The sequence below is a fragment of the Canis lupus genome, chromosome 10, assembly GCF_048164855.1.
Source record: "Canis lupus baileyi chromosome 10, mCanLup2.hap1, whole genome shotgun sequence".
Lineage (NCBI taxonomy): Eukaryota > Metazoa > Chordata > Mammalia > Carnivora > Canidae > Canis > Canis lupus.
In genome coordinates this window covers 23,634,543-23,658,795 of record NC_132847.1, presented here as the reverse complement: position 1 = coordinate 23,658,795, position 24,253 = coordinate 23,634,543, and the positions used below count along the sequence as shown (strand labels likewise).

Here is a 24,253-nt window from a genome sequence, read left to right as displayed (position 1 = left end):
AGCAGGAAGGTGAATGAGCACTAACATGGCAAGAGCCTCAGCTTCATTAATAAGCAGGGAAATGGAAATTAAAACCTCAGATTCCGGGATCCCTGGGTGGCGCAGCGGTTTAGCGCCTGCCTTTGGCCCAGGGCACGATCCTGGAGACCCAGGATCGAATCCCATGTCGGGCTCCCGGTGCATGGAGCCTGCTTCTCCCTCTGCCTGTGTCTCTGCCTCTCTCTCTCTCTCTGTGTGTGACTATCATAAATAAATAAAAATTAAAAAAAAAAAACCCTCAGATTCCAGTTCTCATTCTCACTCATTAGGCAAAACTAACTGTCAGTACCAAGTGTTGGTAAGGATACAGAGCACTGGGATCTTTCATATACTGCTGGTGGGAGTGTACATTGAGGCAAATGACTGTGGGAAATCTGTTATTCTCTAGTAAAGTGGTAGATGGACTTACCCTATGCCCAACTGTTCCTCTCCTTGATGTCTACTGTACCGAAAGTCTTGCACATGGACTTCAGGAGATAAATATAAGGATGTATACAGCAGTATTGTTTGTTATAGCAAAAACTGGAAAAAAAAAAACTGGAAACAACCCAAAAGTCTGTCAGCAATAGAATTGGGTAAATAAATAGTAATTTAATACACACACAGTGAAAAGGAGTGAGCTGCAACACACGCATCAACAGCAATGAATCTCGTAATATCTCTCACGAAAAAGGCAAGTCAAGGTATGATTCCACATGTACAAGTTAAAAATATGCAAAACTCTATCTTAAATAAGGTATCATTAAATTATAATAAACACAAAATTCAGGATAGCAGCTCTATCTACTGCGAATGTGAACAGAGAGAGTATACCAAGGAACTTCAGTGATACTAGTGCTGTCAGATTTTTTGAGTCATAGTTCAAGGGAGTTTGTTCTATTACTATTATTAAAGTATGTTAATTATATTTTTGTCAGTATGATTTTTTAGTAATAATAAAATATTTTAACAGAAAAAGAAGCAATTCTTACAAGTTGAGGGTTGGGGTGCCAATGGGTATTGTTCTTAGAAATCAATACAAGAAGTGCAGGACTCTTCCAGAACATTCCCACAGGTGATTATCCACTTTCTGTTTCATTTTTTAATTTTAATTTGTATGTGTCCTTTTATTGTGGAATATTTCACAAGTACAAAAGCACATAGAGGATAATAGACTAATCACATATGTGTTTATAACCTTATGTAAAATGTCACAAAGATAGTTGAAGCCCCCATGTAACCCTCCCCAATTACATTCCTCTTCCTGCACCCCAATAACCATGGTTCTGAAGTTTATATTTGTCATTCTCATACTTGTCTTCCTAACTTTATTCATATATCCTTGAGAGTTTGTATTGTATTGCTTGACATGTTTGGCATTTTATATAAACGGCATCATTTATTATTTTTTTAAAAGATTTTATTTACTAATTCATGAGAGACACACAGAGAGAGGCAGAGACACAGGCAGAGGGAGAAGCAGGCTCCTTGCAGGGAGTCCAATGTGGGACTTGATTCCAGGACTCCAGGATCACACCCTGCGCCAAAGGCAGATGCTCAACCGCTGAGACACCCAGGCGTCCTTAAATGGCATTATTTAAGACCTATCCTTCTGCAACAGTTTTCCCCCAACCTTTTTTTGTTGATCCATGTTGATATATGGTGGGATTCTTTTTTTTTTTAAGTTTATTTATTCAAGTAATCTCTACACCCAGTGTGGGTCTCAAACGAATGATCCTGAGATCAGTAGTTGCAAAGTCTACCAACTGAGCAAGACAGGTACTCCTGGCAGGATTCTTTGTATCCAGTTTTAATTTGTGTTTATAATGCTTCAAAATAAAAAAAAAAACCTTTTTGTTATGGAAAATTTGAAATATATGCAAGGATAGGCAGAGAATCATAATGGTCCCTCATGTACTCATCATCCAGATTTAACAGTTATTAAGATGTGGTCAGTTTGGTTTCATCTGTTTCCCCACTCATTTCCTCCCCTCTTACATGATTCTGGAGCAAATTCACGATATCGTATAATTCTCTCCTACACATTTCAATATATATCTCTCAAAGCTAAGACTTCTTACAAAGACATAATTATAGGTCTTTATAACAGTTATTTTTTTTAAACATTTTTTATTTATTTATTTATGATAGTCATACAGAGAGAGAGAGAGAGCGGCAGAGACACAACAGGCAGAGGGAGAAGCAGGCTCCATGCACCGGGAGCCTGATGTGGGACTCGATCCCGGGTCTCCAAGATCGTGCCCTGGGCCAAAGGCAGGCGCCAAACCGCTGCGCCACCCAGGGATCCCCTATAACAGTTATTTTTTTATAACAGTTATTAACACTTGGTTAATATCAACTATTCAGTGTTCAAATTTCCATATTTCTCATATTTTTGCATTCTGTTTGAGTCAAGCCTCTGTTTTAATTTTTTTAAAATTCCTGATGGGCTGCTCTGCACAAGGCATTGAGAGAAGTTCTATTGAACATGTGTTGGGCTGAAGAACCCACTGAGTGGAGGGCAGTTCACTCCATTGGGCTGAGAATCTAGACTTCTTCAAGTAGCTTGTGGAAACTGGCAGCCATTTCCACAGATACTTGGTTTGTACATCACTGGTAATCATGTAACTCTGTGATAATGTTGTTTTTGGTCAATTTGTAGAGCCTGTGTAAAGAACGCTTGTGACATATCTTTATTCTTAACACTTCATCAGATGGTTGTGTGGTTACTCAACATTTAGCATCAAGTAAGATAGAAACATAATACTTCTTTGTTTACTAATAATTCATGCTAAGCAAATGCTGATTTTGTCATCTTACCATTTTGGTTCTTTCTTGAAACTGAAGAAGGGTGTGGGATGAGATGAAAGAGTGAGGTGATGACCAAATGTAATATATGTGGAAGTAAATTATAACCCTTGAGGTGTTATACAAAGGAAGTTTTAACACAATGAACAGCATCATCTCTCACGTTTTACTTCTGTATTCACAGTCCTTACAGCTTTGCCTCAGTCCATCGATCTAACATCAGACTCTCATCCATCAGTTGGGCTGATGTAGTCTGGCATCCTCTGCCACATCCATCATGAAGTCTCATTGTTGGCACAGTGGTTCTTAGGTGACAATTTGAATGTTTGGGGTGGTAAAAATAGAAATTATTAGGAATGGAAACATGAGGCTACTGATAATAGTGATTAGAAACATCACTTTCCGAATTTGATACCATTAAGACAAAGATGAGCTCCTGAGCGGTACAAAAGCATAAATCTTTAGTCCCATCAGGCCTCTTAGTCACATGCCAGATGATATATTCAGTTATGAAGAAAATGGGGGAAAGAAAGTATAAATATCTACAAATGCTGGAAATGTATTATTTAATACTATAATTAAAATACAAGATATAATTAAGGATTTTATAATGTGTTTAGCTTTCTGGCAAGAATGGTCCTTAACCCATTATTTGATCATACATTTGACATTTGGATCTGTTTTTAGAAACACAAAACTGCCCAGAGTCGAGTAACATTTCCTGTCTCACAGGTACCCACAGAGCTAGAATTACGGAGATAGACTGAGGAAACCAGCCTAGCTCTGCCATAAGGTTGTACTGCTCAGCCAGCCTGCAGTGGAAGGCAGCAGGAGAAAGGGAGTGGTGAGCTCTATCTAGGAGAATAAACCATTCCTCTTTTCATTAGCAGCCCAGAGCAATTATTTCATGAGGAGCCATCTTGATGACATATGCCCAGTCACATAGTCAAACTATGCTGTCCAACTGCATTGTTTCCTGTTTTAATAGGCATTGTAGGTGTCATCTTCTGGTATTTGGGTGAGGCAGGAACCTGAGCAGTCTCACTTGAAGTCTTGTTGACATTGAGAACTTGGCACTGACTTAAAACATTATTTAGTACAAGGTAGAGGGCTTGTTCAGCAATTAGGACTGCTGGTTTTCTGCAGCTGAAACCTAGTTGTAGTCACTGATCTCATGGTTTTGACTATCTACAGGCAGGGTTAGACAATGCAGTATAGTTGTGCAGCCTTCACCATCTCCTCTTCCCTTGAATACAGATACACCAAGAATGTACCTCACAGTTGCATCCCCAGGAGAAGGTGGCTAGAAGTGTTTCTAGCTCTGTGCCACATTTTAGGTCTAACACTTTGTGTATTTATTTTGGCAAAAGCTTTGGGAGCAGAGGAAGTCATTAGTTTGATTTTATCATTTCAATCTCAAAACATCACTGATAATAGTTTGCCCTTGACAGTTACCTAAACTCAGCTATGGCCAATTGTATTTTACTACATTTGCTTTCCAGAGGTAAATTCTGTTTAGTAGGGAAATGGTCCCTGTATTAAAATCTAGCTCATACAATATCATAATAATGACAACGAACCACAACTTTATTAAACAAAGATTGGTAAGTTGTATTTGAGTTGCCCATGTCTGTTTGCTAACTATATTCTAAGCACTACTTGCATGGCAAAGAGCCAAGTGTTCTTCATCTTTTATTCCCTGTGGCACCTAGTACATGGCAGGGATTCAGCGAAATTGAACAGAAAAGATGTGTATCAGAATAATAACACAAGGCAGAAAGTAGTGCTGAGAAAGAGGTATGAGTGATTTGTAGGACCCTGGAGGAGATGTGACTGTCAGCTGGGGAAATCAGAAAGACTTCAAGGAGTGGTGTCTCATGACAGATAGATGGACCTTAATAGACTAACATAAGAGCTGTTATCTATTGGCTGTTTACTATGTGCCAGGCACTGTGCTAAGTATTTTGCCTACTTAATCCAACCAAATCTTCCCAGCAACTCTATGGGAAAGGTACTTTCATCATTCCCATTTTAGAGCTGAAGAAACTTGTGGCTCAGACAGATTAACTGATTTTATCAAAATCACACAGCTGGTAGGTGATAGAGCCAGGATCCAAACCAGTGTGACATGAAGGTGGTTATGCTCTTGAACACTGGACTATACTGTCCCTTATTGTAAGAAGTGAATTAAGTGTCTCATTGTTTGAAAAATATGGCCTATGTTCTGAAAACATTTACTAGTTGATGTGGCTGGAGAATAAGGAATGTGGAGAGTACAAAGCAATGAGGAATAAGGTTGTTCCAGTAAGTCAGGGACAAATCTCAGTACTTGGAATGCTATCCTAAAGAATTAGGGATTTTTGGAAGGTAATAGAAACATTAAATGCATATTAGTGAAGTGACAGGACTAGATAATTGCTTTAGGAAGACAACTCAGTGTGAGAGGGGAGGAAGAGAGGCATACAAACCAGTTTGGTGGCTATTGCAGTAATGGTGCAGGAGTGAAAAGGCCTGCACAGCCCCAAGAGTATGTGATTTCCTCCTGCAAGCCTCACTAGGATTGTTTTATTTTAAGAAAATGTTCAAAAATCTAGTCTCACAAACAATATGAATTAGAGAACATGAATTGGCCTTACAAAATATGCTCTATTTGAAAACTTTAAAAATAGGATTTGACATAGAGAATATTTTGTACATAAATCTTTGGGAACTGCATGAACTAACCTTTGTGTTTATGTAACATTCTTAAAGGAGCATTTGTTGATTAGTACAAAGAAATATAGGGAATATTATATATCCCTTACAACCACCCCCCTCTTTTTTTTTTTTTTACATGACTCTACTTTCTCTTCTAACCCTTGTGAATGACACTAAATGTTATTACAGGTCCAATACATTCCTAAAATATTTCCAAATAAACAAATTAGTAGAATTAGGCATTGGAAACCCCTCATAGACTGTTGCTTCTGGACTGTGCTCTGGATATACAAGTGATTCCCTTGCCCACGGAGCTCGCTCACATGCCCAAGTTATGTGTATAGCTCTGAGGCAACGTGTGACACCATGACATTGCCTAATTACACAGAGTCTCCTCTTGTTCGAAGGGAGTTGCTCATGAGGAGGCAGGCTCTCTAATTTTCCCTTCAGGAGGACTCCATCCCATGATTCTCCACCCTGAAGTGCGGAATAGACAAATAATAAATATTGGATTGACTAAGAGAATTCATCACCCACCTTTTGAGGTTTTATAGGCAAATCTAGGAATATGTCCCATTTTATTGTACAGTGTGTAGGAATAGCAATATTTCACGCCTCTCCACTAGTCAACACTTTTTATATGCTGACTAAAACATAATCACCTGGATATTACAGAATTATTAATTTCAAGTATGGGAGTGATTAAGTTTACAATGAGTTTTTATCTTTTTAGAGATACATGTTGAATATTTATTCATGAAATGTTATGATGCCTAGGAGTTGCCTCAAAATAACAATGGATGGAGGAAGTTGGTGGGGGTGCAGATAAAATATTAATGAGTATAATGGGTACGAGTTGGTGATTGCTGAGGCTGGATAATGAGTGCATGGGGGATCATTAAAATACTCAGTATATTAATTTAGTGAATAATAATTATCTTTACAAAAGTTCTACTCCATGTGTATGTTTGAAATTATACATAAATTTTAAATGATCACCCTTTAGATTTTGGGCCAAGTACTGCAATGGAAAAGAAATATTAATGAATTGTTTCTAGAAAAACATGCATGTCCAGTCATTTCTCTTCTCAGTACACAGTATACAAGTCAGTCTGTTCCCTGTCTCCAAGACTTCATTAACTCTGTAGAGCTGTGATTAGTTTCCTATGCCTTGACCCATGCTTGTTTCTCCTCTGGCTTGTCTCTTCCATTAGATCAGTTATCTCATCATGGAAAGACTTTCCATGTAACCAGCTCTTCATCCGTGCAGTACTCTGATTTTTCAAGGATGATAAAATAAAATGTTAAAGATAAGAGAGTAGATCAAATAGTGTAAGTCAGTATTTTTCAAAAGATTTGCAACGGGGGATGGTGATTATCTAAATGTCAGTATATGTGTCAGGAACATGAGTTCAATTCAGTAACAACACTGATTCTCCCTAAAGCTAGGGGGAACACATCATACTTTTTCTTCTTGTAAATGAGAATCTGGCCTCAGGGTAGCAAAGAGAAAGGAGGGAAAAAGGAAGGATACAGGTGAGAATGGTAGTCAATGGTTATTTCAAAATTCACTCCCAAATGGTAGGGAACATGCACTTGTCCCCAAGTGGCTATGCTCGCATCCCTGGGCCTGTGTCTTACTGGTGTGGCTCTAACATGGCTCTTATTCTTCCAGGTAGGTGAAATTATCACTAGAAGTCTTCTGCAGTGACTGCAGCCCCTTTTCTTCTTTTATTTATTTTTTAAAAGATTGTATTTATTCAGGAGAGACACACAGAGAGAGGCAGAGACACAGAGGGAGAAGCAGGCCCCCTGCGGGAAGCCTGATGGTGGGACTTGATGCCATGATCCCATGACCCTGGGATCAGGACCTGAGCCAAAGGCAGATGCTCAACCACTGAGCTACCCGGGTGCTCCCTTTTTCTTCTTTTAGCCGAGAGTTGTATAAAGTCTTATTGCTGAGAAAGATCAAAGCATCACTTTAGAGGTTTTCCAAAGGCCCTGAATGTGCATAGATTCGAACCACATCATACAATTAGGCAGCAGGGTCCAGAGCACAAACTAGGTCTTCATACTATTGGCCAATTCTCTACCTCCTGGAGGTGTGTTTTGAAAATTTTAGTCTGTTGTTAGGATCAAGAGATACGTTGAGTGCCTTGTTTAGAAACTGTAATCTCTAGTTTGGCCATCAAAGGGAAGTGTAGGCTTACCTGCAGAGATGACTGAGTGAACCGCTGTGGGGAAGTGGTGATGTCGTCAGCCGTCTCTGGCCTCCACACTGAAACTGGAATACTCTCTCGGTTAGGAAACAAAGGAGGAAGTAAAGCAGATTCGTCATTGCCTAAGTAGCCTGGTATGCTAACCTAGAATTCTTGATTCTCTAGCTGTTGGTTGATGCAACAGAGGGAAACTTTCTCATGCACATGCTAGGCCCCAACTGAGAAGAGCCAGGGAGCTGCCAGCTGTTTGGAATGGACCCATTCACCTGTGTGCTCTGAGGAGCTCCCTGGGAATTGCAGCAATCTCGTGCCTTCTCTGGCATTGCTCAATTCCTCCAGGAAGTTTGCTTTAGGAGAAATCTTTTATCCTACTTCTGCATGGGTAATAGCCAAATGTAGCTTTGATATAATGGGTAAGATTTATTTGATTATTTGAAAGTTTCAGCCACAAAATGGACATTATTTTTTAAAAAGATTTTATTTATTCATTCATGAGACACACACACACACACAGGGGCAAAGACACAGGCAGAGGGAGAAGCAGGCTTCATGTAAGGAGCCCAGTGTGGACTGGATCCTGGGTCTCCAGGATCACGCTCCGGGCTGAAGGTGGTGCTAAACTGCTGAGCCACTCAGGCTGCCCACAAAATGGACATTAACATTTAAGATTCCCCATCCCTTGGCTTCTTAAAAGTGGTTTAGAAAATCAATAGTGAACACATCCATTCTCCAGGGGCTGGGGAGGGCAGACATAGAAGGTTATCTCTTGGAATCTTAGGCTCTCAGCACTCCTTTTTCCTCTAGAAATAAGTTCTTGTTCTGTTATTAGGAATAAAAAAATTCAGCTGGCTAGAGGGACTAGTCATTCTTCTGAAGTGTTACCAGATCTATAAGGAACTTTGGCCTTTTCCTGCTTGCAAGCAGGCACACCTTGAGTCTAGACCTATGTAAAGTCTCCTGCTCTGTTCCTTGAAGGGCTGTGGAATGAGATAGAGTCCCATCCTCCTGCCCGTGGCCTACTCAAGCCTGGATTTTCCTCTCTTGTCCAATGATTCATCAGGAACCAACTCAGATCTCCTTTGCTTTAATTTGGGCTCATTTCTTCTTCTACTTTTTAAAAAACATTTTATTGACTTGACAGAACAAGAGAGAGTAAGAGAGTACAAGTAGGGGGAGCAGCAGGCTTTCTGGTGACCAAGGAGCCCAATATTGGACTTGATCCCAGGACCCCAGAATCATGACCTGAGTGAAAGGCAGACACTTAACCGGCTGAGCCACCCAGGCGCCCATGGGCTCATTTCTTTTTGATTAATCATCTCGTGACACAATAATTTCTTGATCTTTATTAAGCTGCTATTCCTTGAAATTGTTTTAAAAGGTTATTTGTTATTTATTTTTTATTAAGTAATCTTTATGCCCAGTATGGGCCTCGAACTCAGGACCCCAAGATCAAGAGTCATATGATCCACCAACTGATCCAGCCAAACATCCTTTTTAAAAATTGCTTATGATCTTGAGCTTCTCAGAATAAAGATATTTTTATTTATTTTTTTAAGTTTTTATTTAAATTCCAGTTAGTTAACATACAGTGTTGTATTAGTTTCAGGTGTACAATTATAGTGCTTCAACACTTCTCACATCACCCAGTGCTCATCACAACAAACACACTCCTTTACCCACATGACCTATTTCATTCATCCTCCCACCCAGAAGAAAGACACTTTTAAATCCAATAAACAAATTATAAGTAAACTAATATGGCATATCTTAGACTTGGAACTAAATAGGAGAGGGTGGCAAAGGAAGCCTCAGAATCCAAATCCAATCTGAGACCTTGTGGTGAGCTACCAGGAGCCATCTCTGATCTCCATTCCTTCCTTCCTTCCTTCCTTCCTTCCTTCCTTCCTTCCTTCCTTCCTTCCTTCCTTCCTTCCTTCCTTCCCTCCTTCCTTATTCAGCTTTCCTGAGATACAGTTGACATAGAAAGTTGTTTAAGTTTCAGGTGTACAATGTGTTATTTAATACACTTCTATATTACAAAATAACCACTACAGCTTTAGCTAATACCTGCACCACAGCACATATTTGCCATTTCTTTTTTGTGGTGAGAGCATCTGAAATCTACCTGTAGTCTCTGTCATTCTTTTTTTTTTTTTTTAAGATTTTATTTATTTATTTGACAGCACAAGCGGGGGAGAGGCAAAGGGAGAGGGAGAAGCAGATTTGCCACTGCAGGGAGCCCAATGCAGGGCTTGATCCCAGGACCCTGGGATCATGACCTGAGCTGAAGGCAGATGCTTAACTGACTGAGACACCCATGTGCCTCTGTCTGTCGTTCTTAATGATAAAAAGCAGGGGCCAAGGCTGATAATGCAGGGAAAGATGTTGATTTTGGATTCATATGGTGTAGAAGGCACTCCAGACCTTTTTAAAGGTCCTAAAACATTAACAAGCCAATGATGTCAGTTAGTGACTCCAGAATATAAGGATGGGATCTAACCAAGAGATCCTGTGGGTACAGGTAAGCTCTAGGACCCTGACAGGGCCATGTATTTCTCGTGCGAGGTACGGAAAGGGATGAAGTTATGCTAGAACCATTTGAGAAGGGTAAATCTGGTCTCTGTGGATGGTGGATGCCTTGTCTTGTGTGAAGCAGCCAGGTCAGTTGTGAATCTCTGAATCTTTCTTGTCTCATGGCAGCCATCTCTAAGTTTTAACCTGTGCTGCTCTTTTTAAATGTGAAGCTTCTATTACATTTTTTTCTGTCACAGGCCCACTTAGTGATCAGTATTTTCCAGACCCTAATGTTTGTTAATCCATACAACTGTTTTATACTTTTGTTCTTTTGCATTGTTTCAGAGCCCACCCCTTGCTATTCACAACTGCATACAGTAACAGTAATGCCCGTGGTATTCAGTGTGACTCACATCCTTGCATGATTGACTGTTATCCAGGCTTTTTTTTTTTTTTTTAAGATTTTATTTATTTATTCATGAGACACACAGAGAGAGAGTCAGAGACATAGGCAGAGAGAGAAGCAGGCTCCCTACAGGGAGTCCGATGTGAGACTCCATTCTGGAACTCTGGCATCACGACCTGGGCCGAAGGCAGATGTTTAACCGCTGAGCTACCCAGGTGTCCCCAGGCTTCTTATTAATACTGAAGTATAGTTCTAAATTCACAAGCATAATTCAGAAATAGAGTAATTAGTTTGATTTTGGGGGTTGCTTTTCTCCCAGAAATCTGAAAATTCCCATGATTCTTTCCTTAAAAATTGTAAATTAAGACTTCTGTCTTCTAGAAGTTCTCATTGTGTTTATCCTCATTTGACAGCTGAAAAAAACAGCATGAAAATGACAACTTTCTGTATAACTTAGGTGTTTCATTGACCTCCACACAGTTATTTTAAGAGTATTTAGATATATCTGAATGGTCACTAAGAACTTCTGAGGGACTTGAAATCCGACCTATTTAAAGGAGTTGTCCTGGATGGTTCAATTCTGGCTTGTCAAGGTGACCTTGAGTAGGGACCTAAGGACCATCAGTTCTTATTTGTGTAGGCCACAGGATATTCACCAAGGGGCAAAGGCAGGATGGCTCAGGGCCAGATGTCCATCATTTGTAGCAAAGCTGCCTTGTGAACATGAGGCCAACCACTTCACCTATGTCCTGTGACAACAGTATTAAGAGAGATGTTTCTCTGCCATCTCCAAGACAGTGAGGGAGTGAAGTACTTGGGCCTTTTGCCTTGTCCTCAGGCGGGTGTATCTGCACTACCCCTGTGTACGTATGTAGCCATGCTTGATTCCCCAGTTCCTGTAGAGCTCATAAACTAGCCATGGTGCTCCCATACACTATATCAACCCAAGTATAAAGTCCCCAAGGAATATAGCCCTGCTTGATCAAATTAAGTATACACAGATCCTATAATGAGATTTCTGTGGTCAAGTGACACCCTCCCATGTACCAACCAGGAGTGATGTTGCAAAACAGTTGAAACCTAGTAGAAGTAAGAACTGGGGACAGGGCCACCTCCTACAGTTGTACCCTGAACAAGACTCCAACTGAGGGGATGAGTTGGGGCTGAAACCCAGCCTGAAAAAAAAAAAAAAAAAGAAACCCAGCCTGAGCCTCACCTTGCCAAGCCTTGTATTTTACTCTGGGCAGTTTTCTCCAAGAGGAAGAGGTGTCTTTTCTAATGCACTTAAGGACACCTATGGGTGAGATGTTGTCTTAAGAGGTTGATATACAGGTCCCAAATTGGTGACATATGAGGCTGCTGCTCGTGGCAGCATTTTGTTTTGGGTGGTGAAAAGTCTGAGGCACTGGGGGTGCCCATTACTGGAGTACTCTGCAGCAGTCAGGAATGATGGCCTGGATGTGTGCATAGCAACGTGGATAGGTCTTAAAGTATGGAGTGGAAACAGTAAGACACAGAGTGAGATCTGTAACACAATGCTATTGTGTAAATTAAAATACATGCAAACGAGACAGTAACACACAATTACATGAACACATACAAGCCAAAAAAATAGAATTAAATGGATTAGAATGGTTGCTTGCAGGGGGGAAGGAGTGAGGAGCAAGAAGAGAAAATACAGGCATACATACTTAAAAGAGTTGCCTTGTATGCACTGACTAAGATAATGTGCCCTGAACTGGAAAGTGTGATTAACTTAACACTTGACACTTGAGGCCAAAGTTGTTGTTTTTTTTAAAGTGCCCTGGGCCTTGCCATTTGAGGCTTTCCTCAATGCAGCTGTTGACCAGCAGCATGGCTAGATCAACATGATCACAGCTTTTTAATAATCTCATCAACAGACACTTCTGTCTGGACTTCTGTGAGCTTCCTTGTAACATACCTGTCTTTATCAAACTCAGGGAGGCTACTGCTATCCTGGTCCATAAAATCCTTTGAATTTACCTTGCCTTTATATTATTTCATTTTCTTGATAAGCCATAAACAGAAATGAAAGCATTTACTTCCCTGGGGATTTAATCAAACTATAAAAGCTATGTTAATGAAGAATAGGGACTGCAAAGAAGAAAAGAAAGCCCTGGTTTCCTCTACGTCCTGTATCAACTTGCATTCAGCCAAGGCTTGCAGCAGGTGGGTCAGATTGGGTTTATTGGGACACAGTGTGTAAGCTTCTTTCAAGATACATCTGGAACGTTCTAGACCAATGTAATCAAAAAGTACCTAATAGGTAGAAATTTGCACCATTTAACAAACACATGAGTAAATCCATTACCATTTTTGGGATATTTCTTGGTCAACTCTGTGCTGCTTAAACCAAAAAACAAAAATAAAAATAAAAAGACATAATATTCTTCAAAGTAGCATGTGTTTAATAGGTATCTAATAAGTGTAAGTTAGACTGAATGACCTTTTACTATCCATCCAAGGACACCTCCTGCCCCTACGGTATCTTACATGTTTTACAGTAGGTGCCTCTTCTTCATGGTGACACAGTCCCAGAGTCAGGCACACGTATAGCAAATGGAGTTGAGTCTCAGCCCAGTCACCTCCTTAGTTATGAAGGATATTATCTACACAGCTGTAGGATGTGGCCCTGCAAACAAATAAGCTCCCTTACTTTTCTCTCTTCCGCCAGGTTTCCATGATTTGCAACATTTTTCTGGTTGGTGTCAGAAAGGCAGGCTTGATTGACCATCCTATCCCCAAGTAGCACAATAACATCTCCATCCTACCATGCTCTTCTGCAACTTTGCCCCCTTGCCTCTGTAAAGGTGGAGTGGAGTCTGATTCTACTCTTTTTGAGTCTGGGTGAGCTTTAGACTTGCTCACAACCAACAGAACACCGCAAAAGTGACAATGTAATTTCTGAGGTTGGGTGATAAAAATTGATGATATAGCATCCACCCTGATGGCTGGAATGTTTGGACTTGGAGCCCTAAGCTGCCCTGTAAGAAGTCTGACTATCCTCAGACTACCAAGCTGTAAGGAAGTCATGCCACATGGTGAGGCTGTGTGTAAGTGCTCTGGTCAGCAGTCCTGGGTTTTGAGTGCTCCAGGTTCAGACGCCAGATATGTGAGTAAACAAACCTTAGATGCTTCTAGGTCCCATTTATGAAGTCGTCACCAGATTCTGAATCTCCCCAGCTGAGGCCCCAGATAGCTTGAAGCAGAGAGAAGCTATCCCAACTGTGGCCTTTCTGAATTTCTGACACATGAAATCCATAAGCACAATAAATTGGTGCCTGTTTTATGTTACAGACCAAGAGTAACTAAAAGACCGATTATCCTCAGTAACACTGAGAAGAAGAGCAATAAAAAAGGAGAAGAAACTGTTATAATTTAAAATTTAAAAATTAAAGAGTTATAAACTGCTTTAAAAATTTTAAATCATATATATAGACGAGCTATATCAACAAATACAAATGACAGTGTTTGACTCCTGATGAGAATAAACCATTAAAGAAAGACACTTAAGAAAATGAGAGCAATTTGACCTCTGACTGTATACTAGATAATATTAAAGAATTACTGTTAATTTTAAATATGTGATTAAAGTGGTTATTGAAAAAGAGTCCTTATTTGTTAGATACCTACAGAAGTATTTATGAAAATATCTAATTTGCTTTAAATTGGACTTAAAATGGAAATGAGGGAAGAATGGGGTACAGATAAGATTGCCATATTTTAATAATTTTCGAAGCCAGGTAACAGGTATGATGTCTACTTTTGTGCGTATTTGAAACTTCTCATAAGAAAAAGTTTGCCAAAGTGAGGGTAGGAGGAACTTACTTGTCCTGTGTCCCATTCTTCCAGGCTGTGGTTAATGTGCTAACAGGTTCCAATGGTTTAAATAGATTGCTCCTCATACAAGCATGACCTCTGTGTACTCCTGGAGGCTTCTTGAGACCCAGGACCCTAAAGCAATGTGAGATTTCAGGAGGAGAAAAGGACTAAGGAAGAAAGCATATTCTTAGGCAAATGTTTTAGGCACTCCTCAAATCAATATAATTTTGAGTGGCAAGAATTCCCCTTGAAGATAGAATTCTCTTTTCTGACAATATGTAGTCCAGCAATAGGTACACAAGTGGACATCCATGAATTCCTGGTGAACTGATTTCAGAAATTGTTCAGGATTTACTCATCAGTTTACTATGAAAATTAGGGATTGTTCAATTTTCCACTTTGAAATGTATCTGTCAGCAGAAAGACAAGCAAATGGGCTGCACGTTGCTATGCAGATGATGTACTTTGGAAGGTCCTTCTGTTTGCCTGTAGGTTCTCTTCCCTTGAAGAAAGACTATTAACTCATGCTGCAGCCTGCTGCTCTGTGCTTGGTTTGGGCTATGTCACTGAGCCCAAAATAGAAAGTTCTTTTACTGTAGAACAGGGAAAGAGGTTTAAATTTATCAATTCAAATAACAAAGGCTAGCATTATACTGGCTTTTCTCGGGTTGGGGGTAGGGAAGAGATAATGCCTGCTTCATCAAGTAGGAGTGATCTGACACTGGCAGGGGCTGGGACCAGGAAACAAGCTTCCACTGTGGTGAGCTGGGCGTCTTTCCCATCTTGGCTGCCCTCATTCCCGCCTTCCAACCATATCACCTCTTTTAGGACATGGGAAAGCAGCTGAGCTACTGGGGAGTAAGTCCCAGAAATGTCACTGAAGTTATCAGACTGGAAAAATTCTCTGAGACAAACCCTTTCTCTCTTGGCTTTTAGAGGAGTCAGTACCTTGCAACAAAGTTACACAGAAGGGAGATGTATCTTTTCCTTGTCAAATGGCAAAAAAAAAAAAAAATAATAATAATAATAATCATAATCATAATGATCCCTAGGGTTGGAAAGCATTTCTAGAAATTGGCATTCTGCTGGAGGGAGGTAGACTGAGCTAGCCACCTTGAGAACAACCTGAGGACACAGATCCACAGTATACCAGAGAATGTGGATCCAGAAGCTCTCTCATTTATAGCTGGTGGGAGTGCAAATTGATTCCCTAGACAAATTCTTGTACATACACAACAGGAACATTTACAGTATAATGTTCATAGCAGCAGTGTGAGTAAGAGCTAAATCCTAGAAACAATGTACTTGCCCATCAGTGGGAGAGTGGATGATAAACCATGGTATGTTTACACATTGGGGGATTTCTTTTTATACCAGGCAAAATGACTACAGTGGAATGCAATGATGTGGATGAGTTTTAGCACAGTAAATAGAAAAAAACAAGTCCCCAAACATTACCTACAGCTTAATGTCATTTTTATAAAGCTAAGGACAGTTCTAAGAAATTACTTTTTAGGAATATATAAAGATACAGCAAAATCCTACACAAAGAAAAGGAAATGAACATATGATTTGGAATGGTTCCCTTGGATAGGATGGGATGTAAAGCCTTATGCTTCAATATTGATTATTTTTGAGGTCCTAACTTTTGGGTTGTGGATTGACAGATACTGACTACATTAGTAAAATTAATGAATTTATTACCTAAATTAACAAAATCAGGACATCCATACCAATTTTGAGAGTATCAGAAAAAAGGATTATGGTTAATCCAATTCTATATGCCTGTCAGTTAAAAAAAAAAAAAAAGCAAAACAGGGACGCCTGGGTGGCTCAGTGGTTGAGTGTCTGCCTTTGGCTCAGGGCGTGACTCCAGGGTCCTGGGTTTGAGTCCTGCATCAAGCTCCCTGTGAGAAGCCTACTTCTCCCTCTGCTTATGCCTCTGCCTCTCTCTGCGTGTTTCTCATGAATTAATAAATAAAATCTTAAAAACAAAACAAAAACAAGTTATAGAGCCTTTGGCACAGTTGTCCCATTTCTAAGCATTTATCTTAAGGAATAAAGATACAAATAAATATTTATAAACAGGACACATATCATGGTATTTATAAATATAAAAATAGGGAACAGGGGCACCTGGGTGGCTCAGCAGTTGAGCATCTCTCTTTGGCTCCAGTCATGATCCTGGGGTTCTGGGATCGAGTACTGCATCAGGCTCCCCACAGGAAGCCTGCTTCTCCCTCGGCCTATGTCTCTGCCTCTCTCTGTCTCATGAATAAATAAATAAAATCTTTTTTAAAAAGAAGGAACAATCTAATTACCAAACTAAAGGATTAATTACATAAATCGGGTTACATTGATATACTTGAAAACAAGCTAATCTTTTAAAAATATTTTCTAAGAGTATTTAACTATATGAGGAAAAGGTTATGATATATAAGTTGAATAAAACAGATTACAGAAAAAAGATTACAGAACAGACATACAACATGAACTTAGTTTTTTATTTCCCACAGTATACATATGTCAATCAAGAAAAGTTGAGAAGACTATACATCAAAATGATTATAGCTCTCATTTCTGGATATTGTGATTGTTTCTTCCTCAAACTTGTCAGTAGTTCACAGATTTTCTGCAGTGATCACTCTTTTACAACCAGAAATAATTTTATCATAAAAAGTTAAAAATAGGGCAGCCTGGGTGGCTCAGCGGTTTAATGCTGCCTTCAGCCCTGAGCATGATCCTGGAGTTCCGGGATCGGGTCCCATATCGGGCTCCCTGCGTGGAGCCTGTTTCTCTTTCTGCCTGTGTCTCTGCCTCTCTCTGTGTGTCTCTCATTAATAAATAAATAAAATCTTTAAAAAAAAAGTTAAAAATAGGGGTAGCCCCGGTGGCTCTGTGGTTTAGTGCTGCCTTCAGGCCAGGGCAGGATTCTGGAAACCAGGGATCAAGTCCCATGTCAGGCTTCCTGCTAGGGACCTGCTTCTCCCTCTGCCTGCTTCTCCCTCTGCCTGTGTCTCTGCCTCTCTCTCTCTATGTCTCTCATGAATAAATAAATAAAAATCTTAAAAAGGGGGGGGATGGTTTCCTAAAGCCTCCTACGTTGGAAAAGCATTCTAAAAAAAAAAAGTTAATAATAATAATAGCTAATGTAGATGGGAACACTTGTTATGCGCTAAGAGCATTACATGGATTCATTTATTTAAATTTTTTTTTTAATTTTTTTTTATTTATTTATGATAGGCACACAGTGAGAGAGAGAGAGGCAGAGACACAGGCAGAGGGAGAAGCAGGCTCCATGCACCGGGAGCCCGATGTGGGATTCGATCCCGGGTCTCCAGGATCGCGCCCTGGGCCAAAGGCAGGCGCCAAACCGCTGCGCCACCCAGGGATCCCATTTATTTAAAGCTTAAAATAAACTTATGGGAATGGTACTATTATGATACCCATGCTACGGATGAAAATACTGATGGTTAGGGGGTTCAATAACTTTGAATGAGGATGCAGAGGCCATAAAAAGTGGTGCCTTGAGTCAGGCTTCCAGGAGGCCCTTTAAACGGTGGGCCTGATGGTAGGGTGTTGGTCTCCCTGGTACAAGATGGTTGCAGTTCCCTGTGAATAACACTGGGAACTGAACAGCTTGATGTGGAACCTGCAATCCACCAGAGAAAGAGGCCACCAAGGGGTGTCTAAGCCTGAGTCCACACAAGGCAACTATCAAACGTGGATGTGTGTAGGGGGCACAAATGGGGAAGCCAGGGAGCCCAGTTCCTGAGGGTTTCTGATGAACCCCTGTCGCAGATCCCAGTAAGTGGAGCCTGACTGTAGAACAGAGATATTTTACTCATGGCTCTGACTAGCTCTGGTTCTCACCGGTCACTGTAGGATTGGCCTCTAGAGCCTTCAGTGGAGAGGAGGAGGGTGGCTCTAAGGATGGGATAGAGCCAGGGACTAAGCTGCGGTCTCTTCTCATCACTCATGCTTTAAATATAAGCTCTGATGTGATCAAGACACCAGAGATAAAATGCCTTTCTCAAGCTAAGCAGGCAGGATCTGGTATCCAATTTGGACAAGACAGTGGAAAATAGACTCAGGGGGAAAAAATCCCTTGGCCTCAACACCAACACACGGGAGTTGAAGAATCTGACACCTTAACATTGTAGAATAAACAAATGTAAGCATAGTTTCCTATGTTTTTTTCAAAGCATATAGAATAGATACGACTTAAGAAGGAGTGATTTTAACAGTTAGTTCTTCTCTTCTCAGCTGAAGAATTCTGGATTATCTTTCAACATGTAGCTCAAGCGTCAGCTTCTGTGGAATACTTCCCAAGCCGTCCCAACGAAAAAGTCCATACCTCTTCTGTACATGTTTAATAAATGATTTATCTGTTGGAATGTCTGTCTTCCCCTGCTGGAGCATAAGCTCAGTGGACTGTGTTTTATGCACCTGAGTTTTCCCTTCTTTCCCTGTTCTTCTTCCCATTATCTCTCCCCCATACACATGCATCCCTCTGCCAGCCATATGGTGGTAAGTGCTAATTGTTGCTTTTGGAACAGAGAACTATAAGGTTTGGTGTATGGTCTCCTAGAATTCTCAGAGCTGGGAATCAAACTCTCTTTTGCATCTATGACACTTGGGAATCTGATGAAAGCTGAGGACCTTTCCCCAGGGGGGACAAAAATACATGTACAAAAGAAAACTCCAAATTGTACAGCAGCAAAGGCACACACACCCAACACATACACAAATGAATGCATATAAAATTGGGGAGATCTGAATAAGATAGGTGGGTTGTATCCATAGCAATACTCCAGTTGTGATACTGTACTATAGTATTGCAAGGGGTTACCACTGGGAAATCGGGATATCTCTGTATTATTTGTTACAACTGCACATGAATCTAAAATTGTCTCAATAAAGATTTCAGTAAAAAAGGAAATTCCTTTGGGAGTTGATGGATTTCCCCCTGAATCCACCCCATGAATCCTAAGTTGAGAGCTCCCCAGTATAGTCCAATCTCTCCCACTGATGACCTAGAGTCATCACAGAAGGCTCTTCAGAGAATGTGGGGCTTGAACTGGTCTTAACTGACAAGTAGGGTTCATATAGATAAAAGTGGCTATCTGGGGAGCAGGGACATATTGAGCAAAGAGGTGAAAGTAGGAATGGAGTGGAGGCAGATAGCATTTGTCTGAGAGTAAGAGGGCCACCTGAACTGAGGGTAAGACCTTTTAATGAGAGGGAAGGCAGGAGAAAGAACCATATTGAAATGGTTTGTGAGGAGGCCATGTGAGAAGGCCACAGGGAAGGGGGGACTTCTTTTCACAAGAAAGTGGGAGCTCCTGAGTGAGTAATATTCCAGGGCATGGTGGAATATTTAAGCTACATGTTGCTTGATTCTGTGATTCCCTAAGAGGTGCCTAGTCAGGTTTACTCAGATATTCTGAAAATTTTCTTTTCACAATTATGAGCAATATATTTTCATTATAGAAGAATCAAGCACGTAAAAAGAAAAAAAAATCCCATTCACTAGAAGCAACTGCTATTAATACCTCATCATGTACCTTTCTAAAGTCTCTCATAAACATCTATTTATACTATATAATTAGTAAAATTATGGTTATACATGTTTTACAAGGTAATTTTGTCACTTAATACTATATTATGCATAATGTTCCATGTTGATAAACATACTTCTATGATAAGATTAATACCTGCATAGCTGGTGACAGTATTTTTAAGGCTTATCCAGCCCTCTGGAGTGATAAACTTTGCTTTTCATTTCAGAGATTTTCTTTCCTCTGTAACCGAAAGAATTATTTTCTCTGTAACTGAGAATGGTATTTAGATGTCAGGGATATTACCAAGGGACACGGTCATTTCTCTCTCATATTTTTTTCTTTAGACAAATTGCAGTAGCTGGATGAAAAGGCTGTATTCTCTCTGTGGCAAAGTTCCTGGCCACAAAATTTTGGCCACATCTATAAAATTCCAATTTCAGGCAAAAGGGTAATGTAAGTTTAATTTTTCTCAAAATTGCAAAGGAGAAAAACAGGGGTGGATACCAATGAGTCGCAAGCATCACTGTGTATGGTGAATACAGAAATCTTTTGGTAGTTGGGCAGGTCCAGTTGGCCAGAGTATGACGGGTTTCTCACAGGCATAGCCACTAAAATGTTGACTAATTGGAGCTTCTGGGGCACAGAAGACCCTGGTGCAAAGTGCATGTTACCGGATATGGCACCCATATTATATAAAAGATTCCACACAACAGGAACATAAGACTGACCAACTGTATTCATTCTTGGATTTATTCCTCATTGACTTTTTCTCTACACAACAGGTCTTCTGAATGTTTGCATGATGTCAAGGGAAGAGGGGGGGTGTTCTTTAACCCATCTCTACCCTCTATTCTTGAATCTCCCTCCTCACACAACCCATCCTCATTTCATCTGATGGCTTTGTGTCTCTATGACATTTTTGATACCATTATGTTCTGTTTCCATTATGTAAACCACTATGTATTTTACAGCAGGCACTGAGGTGCTCCAAGTGGCATTAGAGGATGTTTAGAATCAGAGTCCACTTAGAAGTAATACAAATAGAATATCTATGGGTGCCTGGGTGGCTCGGCCGGTTAAGTGTCTGACTCTTGATTTCAGCTCAAGGTTGAGATGGAACCCTGTGTCAGGCTCTGTGAATGAAGCCTGCTTTGGATTTTCCCTATCTGTCCTGTCCCACTGTCCTCCTCCCTCTAAACAAAAACAAAAACAAACACACACACATACACAAAATGGTAAGAATATCTAACACTTTAATACTTAGTGGACATTACGGTATGCTGTGTTGTGTTTTACATTTATAATTTAATTCTTAAAAGAACCCTATTATTTGGCAATTACAATTATCTCCACTTTATCGATGAAAAAATTGAGAAAAGTTAGTTAACTTGCCAAACTTCATGCAGAGCCAGAATTCAAACCAGATCCATCTGACTTGAGCCATTTCTTATCTACGTGGCTCTACTTTCTGTATCAATAAGCTTAAAAGTCAGGGAAGTGGATGGAACAACAGTATAAACCTAACGTAAGGTGAAGAAAAACATTCCTTCATGTTTAATGTCCATTTTTATACTTTGACTAAGTATCTATTATAAAGCTATTTGCTGAAGGTCATCTTTCTTCTACCCCACCCCCATCATCAGATGATTTTTATTTATAGCTATGTTTAAACATCACAGGCAACACTTAGACTTGCTGTATACTGAATTTACCATCTGAGCAAAGATTCTTTCTCAAAGCATATTTGCTTTATTCACTCTCTGGTCTTTGCCAAGAAATTAAAAGGACATTATTTTTTTCTTATTGGTTTGCTTTTTACTTTTTGTTCCAAGTATTCCTCAGCTCTAGAATTTAGACTGTCAGGTCCAATTAGTCAAGACCAGATTAATCAAACTGAAGCTTTAGATCCCTTGACTAGTCTGAGTTCTACAGAGTAGGAAAACATTCTAGAGTCTTTCTAAAGGAAAAGACATTCTGATTTAGTTCCGTATTGTTTATAATAACATATGCTTTACTTCATGGCTTGAATGCTAATAAGTGCTTCCTAGAATTCATTCCTTAAGAAGTTAAGTCATGGCATCTAATTATTTGGCAGGATGTTTTAAGTATATATAATTATATCTTCCCTCCATTTTGTGGTGGTGGTGAGCCAAGTAATCTGCACCAAGAGAAAATAAATAATACCTACATAAGGGCTACCAACTAGAGCTCACATCACTTTGGAAAAACCCACTCATTATAATCTTAACACACAGTAGGGGCTTAATACAATTTTTTTAGGGTAGATAAAACACATGAGGTTTTTATTATTTGCTTTTTTTTTAACCATGTGATTTCTGACAATATAGCATTTTCTAAATTTTCTTTTGAAAGGAACTTGTTTCTCATGGTAATCATGGTCCGTGGAAACTATTGTGTAAAATGTTGCTGCAGACGCTTAAAATCTTGATGTCCCTCAGTACACATTTGCACCCATTCAGGACTTCTGTCTGAAATATGAATGCATGGGGGCCCTTAGGGTCCTCAATACTTTTTAGTGAACCAAACTACTATCACCTTCAGCTTTCTAGATAAGATAACCCAGGCAAAGGGAAATCATATTGATCCTGTTCCATATTTTAGTCCTTGGAGGTCAGTTAGTTGTGTGAGTGTGGCCAAGACTCTGCACTTGGGAGTATAAAGTTTCAATTCCTGACTGACCAGTACCTTGGGAATATCCCTTCTCTTTTCTGAGTGCTTGTCTGTTTCTTGCCCTATGAGACAGGACCAGTTCTCACACAGTACGGGGCAACAGTGAAGAGGAAGATGACAGCACACTGGGCATGGCTTTATAATCATGAGGGCTAAGTGAAGATTTTTTCCTCATATATTCCAGATTAATTCTATTATTTGGGGATGTTAACTGTAAAACGGGGTTAGAATTTGGGCTAAAATAACTTTTTTCCAGTCTGGCAAGTAAAGTATGTTATAAGCCTTTTGGGGAGTAGACCTGAGACTGTTTCCTCTGGGCACACCACTGAGAGGTAGAAAGGAAAGCAGAATTGCCATTTTCAGCCTGGGAAGGCCGAGCCAGTGAGCCTAGTTAAGCAGGTTGTTTTGGATGAAGAATTTTCAGTCCTACCACTGGCTGATCCAGGCCTCCAGAGCTTTCTTCAGCCTTTTGATTGGGATGATGCCCTCAGAAATGCAGAGTGAGTGCCTGGGTTCAGCAGGGTCAACTGCTACTGGGGGGTAGGAAGTCTAGAAGAAGAGTTAGCTCTTGCCTCACGCTTTAAGGTTGTTGTTGTCGTTGTTGTTTTTAAGATTTTATTTATTTATTCATGAGAAACACAGAGAGAGGCAGAAACACAGGCAGAGAGAGAAGCAGGCTCCATGCAGGGAGCCCGGAAGTCGATGCCAGGTCTCCAGGATCACACCCTGGGCCAAAGGCGGCGCTAAACCACTGAGCCACCTGGGCTGCCCTTACGCTTTAAGGTTAAATGTCCTTTGGAAAGTTACACCTCTCAGGTCCTATGGACCCATGATCTATCTCTCTTCTACCTATTCCAAGAGGGAAAGATACCTTGTCTGTTTGGATGACCCCTCTTTATCCCAAGCATGGGATCCGGCACATAAACAGGGCTTTACCGGGCCAAATATTTCTGTGAACGCAGGGACAAGGGCATGTGAAAACATTTCGCCAACTCCAGATTTCTAGCCAGACTGAGGTCCGATCCTAAGGAACCTGAACTTTCCTTAAAGCGCGGGTTGTAGCCGCTTCTAACACCCTCGGGTCGCGCCTCTCTCCGGAGTAGGCCAGAAGCAGCAGGGGTTGGGCGGGGGGTGGTAGGAGGTGTCCTCCTCCTCCCCGGGAGGGCGCACACCTGGGGCGGACGGCGACGGCGGGCGAGGCTGCGTGGGGCGTGTGGAAGCCAGGCTCAGGAAAGCCCCAGCCTCGGCCGCAGGCATCGCGCACTGCCCGACAGCCGAGGCCCGAGGACAGGTGTGTGCGGAGGGAGGCAGGTGCACCGCGCGGCCCTCCCAGGGCAGACACACCCTCCTCCGCCCACGAGTGACCTAATTACGAGGTGCCTGCCGCGCCCACAGGCGGAGGTGGCCACTCCAAACAGGTGACCCCTCGGCGCCGGCCCCTGCCTCCCCAAAGACCTGAGATTCCACACGACAAAGACCACACGATTCCAGCG

At 40.7% G+C, this 24,253-nt stretch overlaps 1 protein-coding gene and 1 long non-coding RNA gene across 6 annotated transcripts in view; one reads left to right on the top strand and one right to left on the bottom strand.

Annotated features, from left to right (window-relative positions):
- The window catches only part of CDKL3 (cyclin dependent kinase like 3), a 108,235-nt gene extending 89,329 nt beyond the window's left edge, over nucleotides 1-18,906 (top strand). For 3 of the 5 annotated variants that reach the window (XR_012037881.1, XM_072841044.1, XM_072841034.1), the window contains one exon: nucleotides 18,772-18,906. Coding sequence is in view for 3 of the 5 variants with exons in the window: in XM_072841044.1 (XP_072697145.1) it covers nucleotides 18,772-18,804 (33 nt within the window). In the remaining 2 variants the exon portion in view is untranslated. Of the gene's footprint in view, nucleotides 1-991; nucleotides 1,094-18,771 lie in introns of all 5 variants that reach the window. The other 2 variants (XR_012037880.1, XM_072841039.1) reach the window with 1 other exon arrangement.
- LOC140640884 (uncharacterized) lies at nucleotides 2,689-8,003 on the bottom strand. Its single transcript, XR_012037494.1, has 2 exons — nucleotides 7,734-8,003; nucleotides 2,689-3,131 (listed from the first exon to the last, which is right to left on the bottom strand). It is a non-coding gene; the product is annotated as an uncharacterized lncRNA (long non-coding RNA).
- Nucleotides 18,907-24,253: the final 5,347 nt, after the last annotated feature.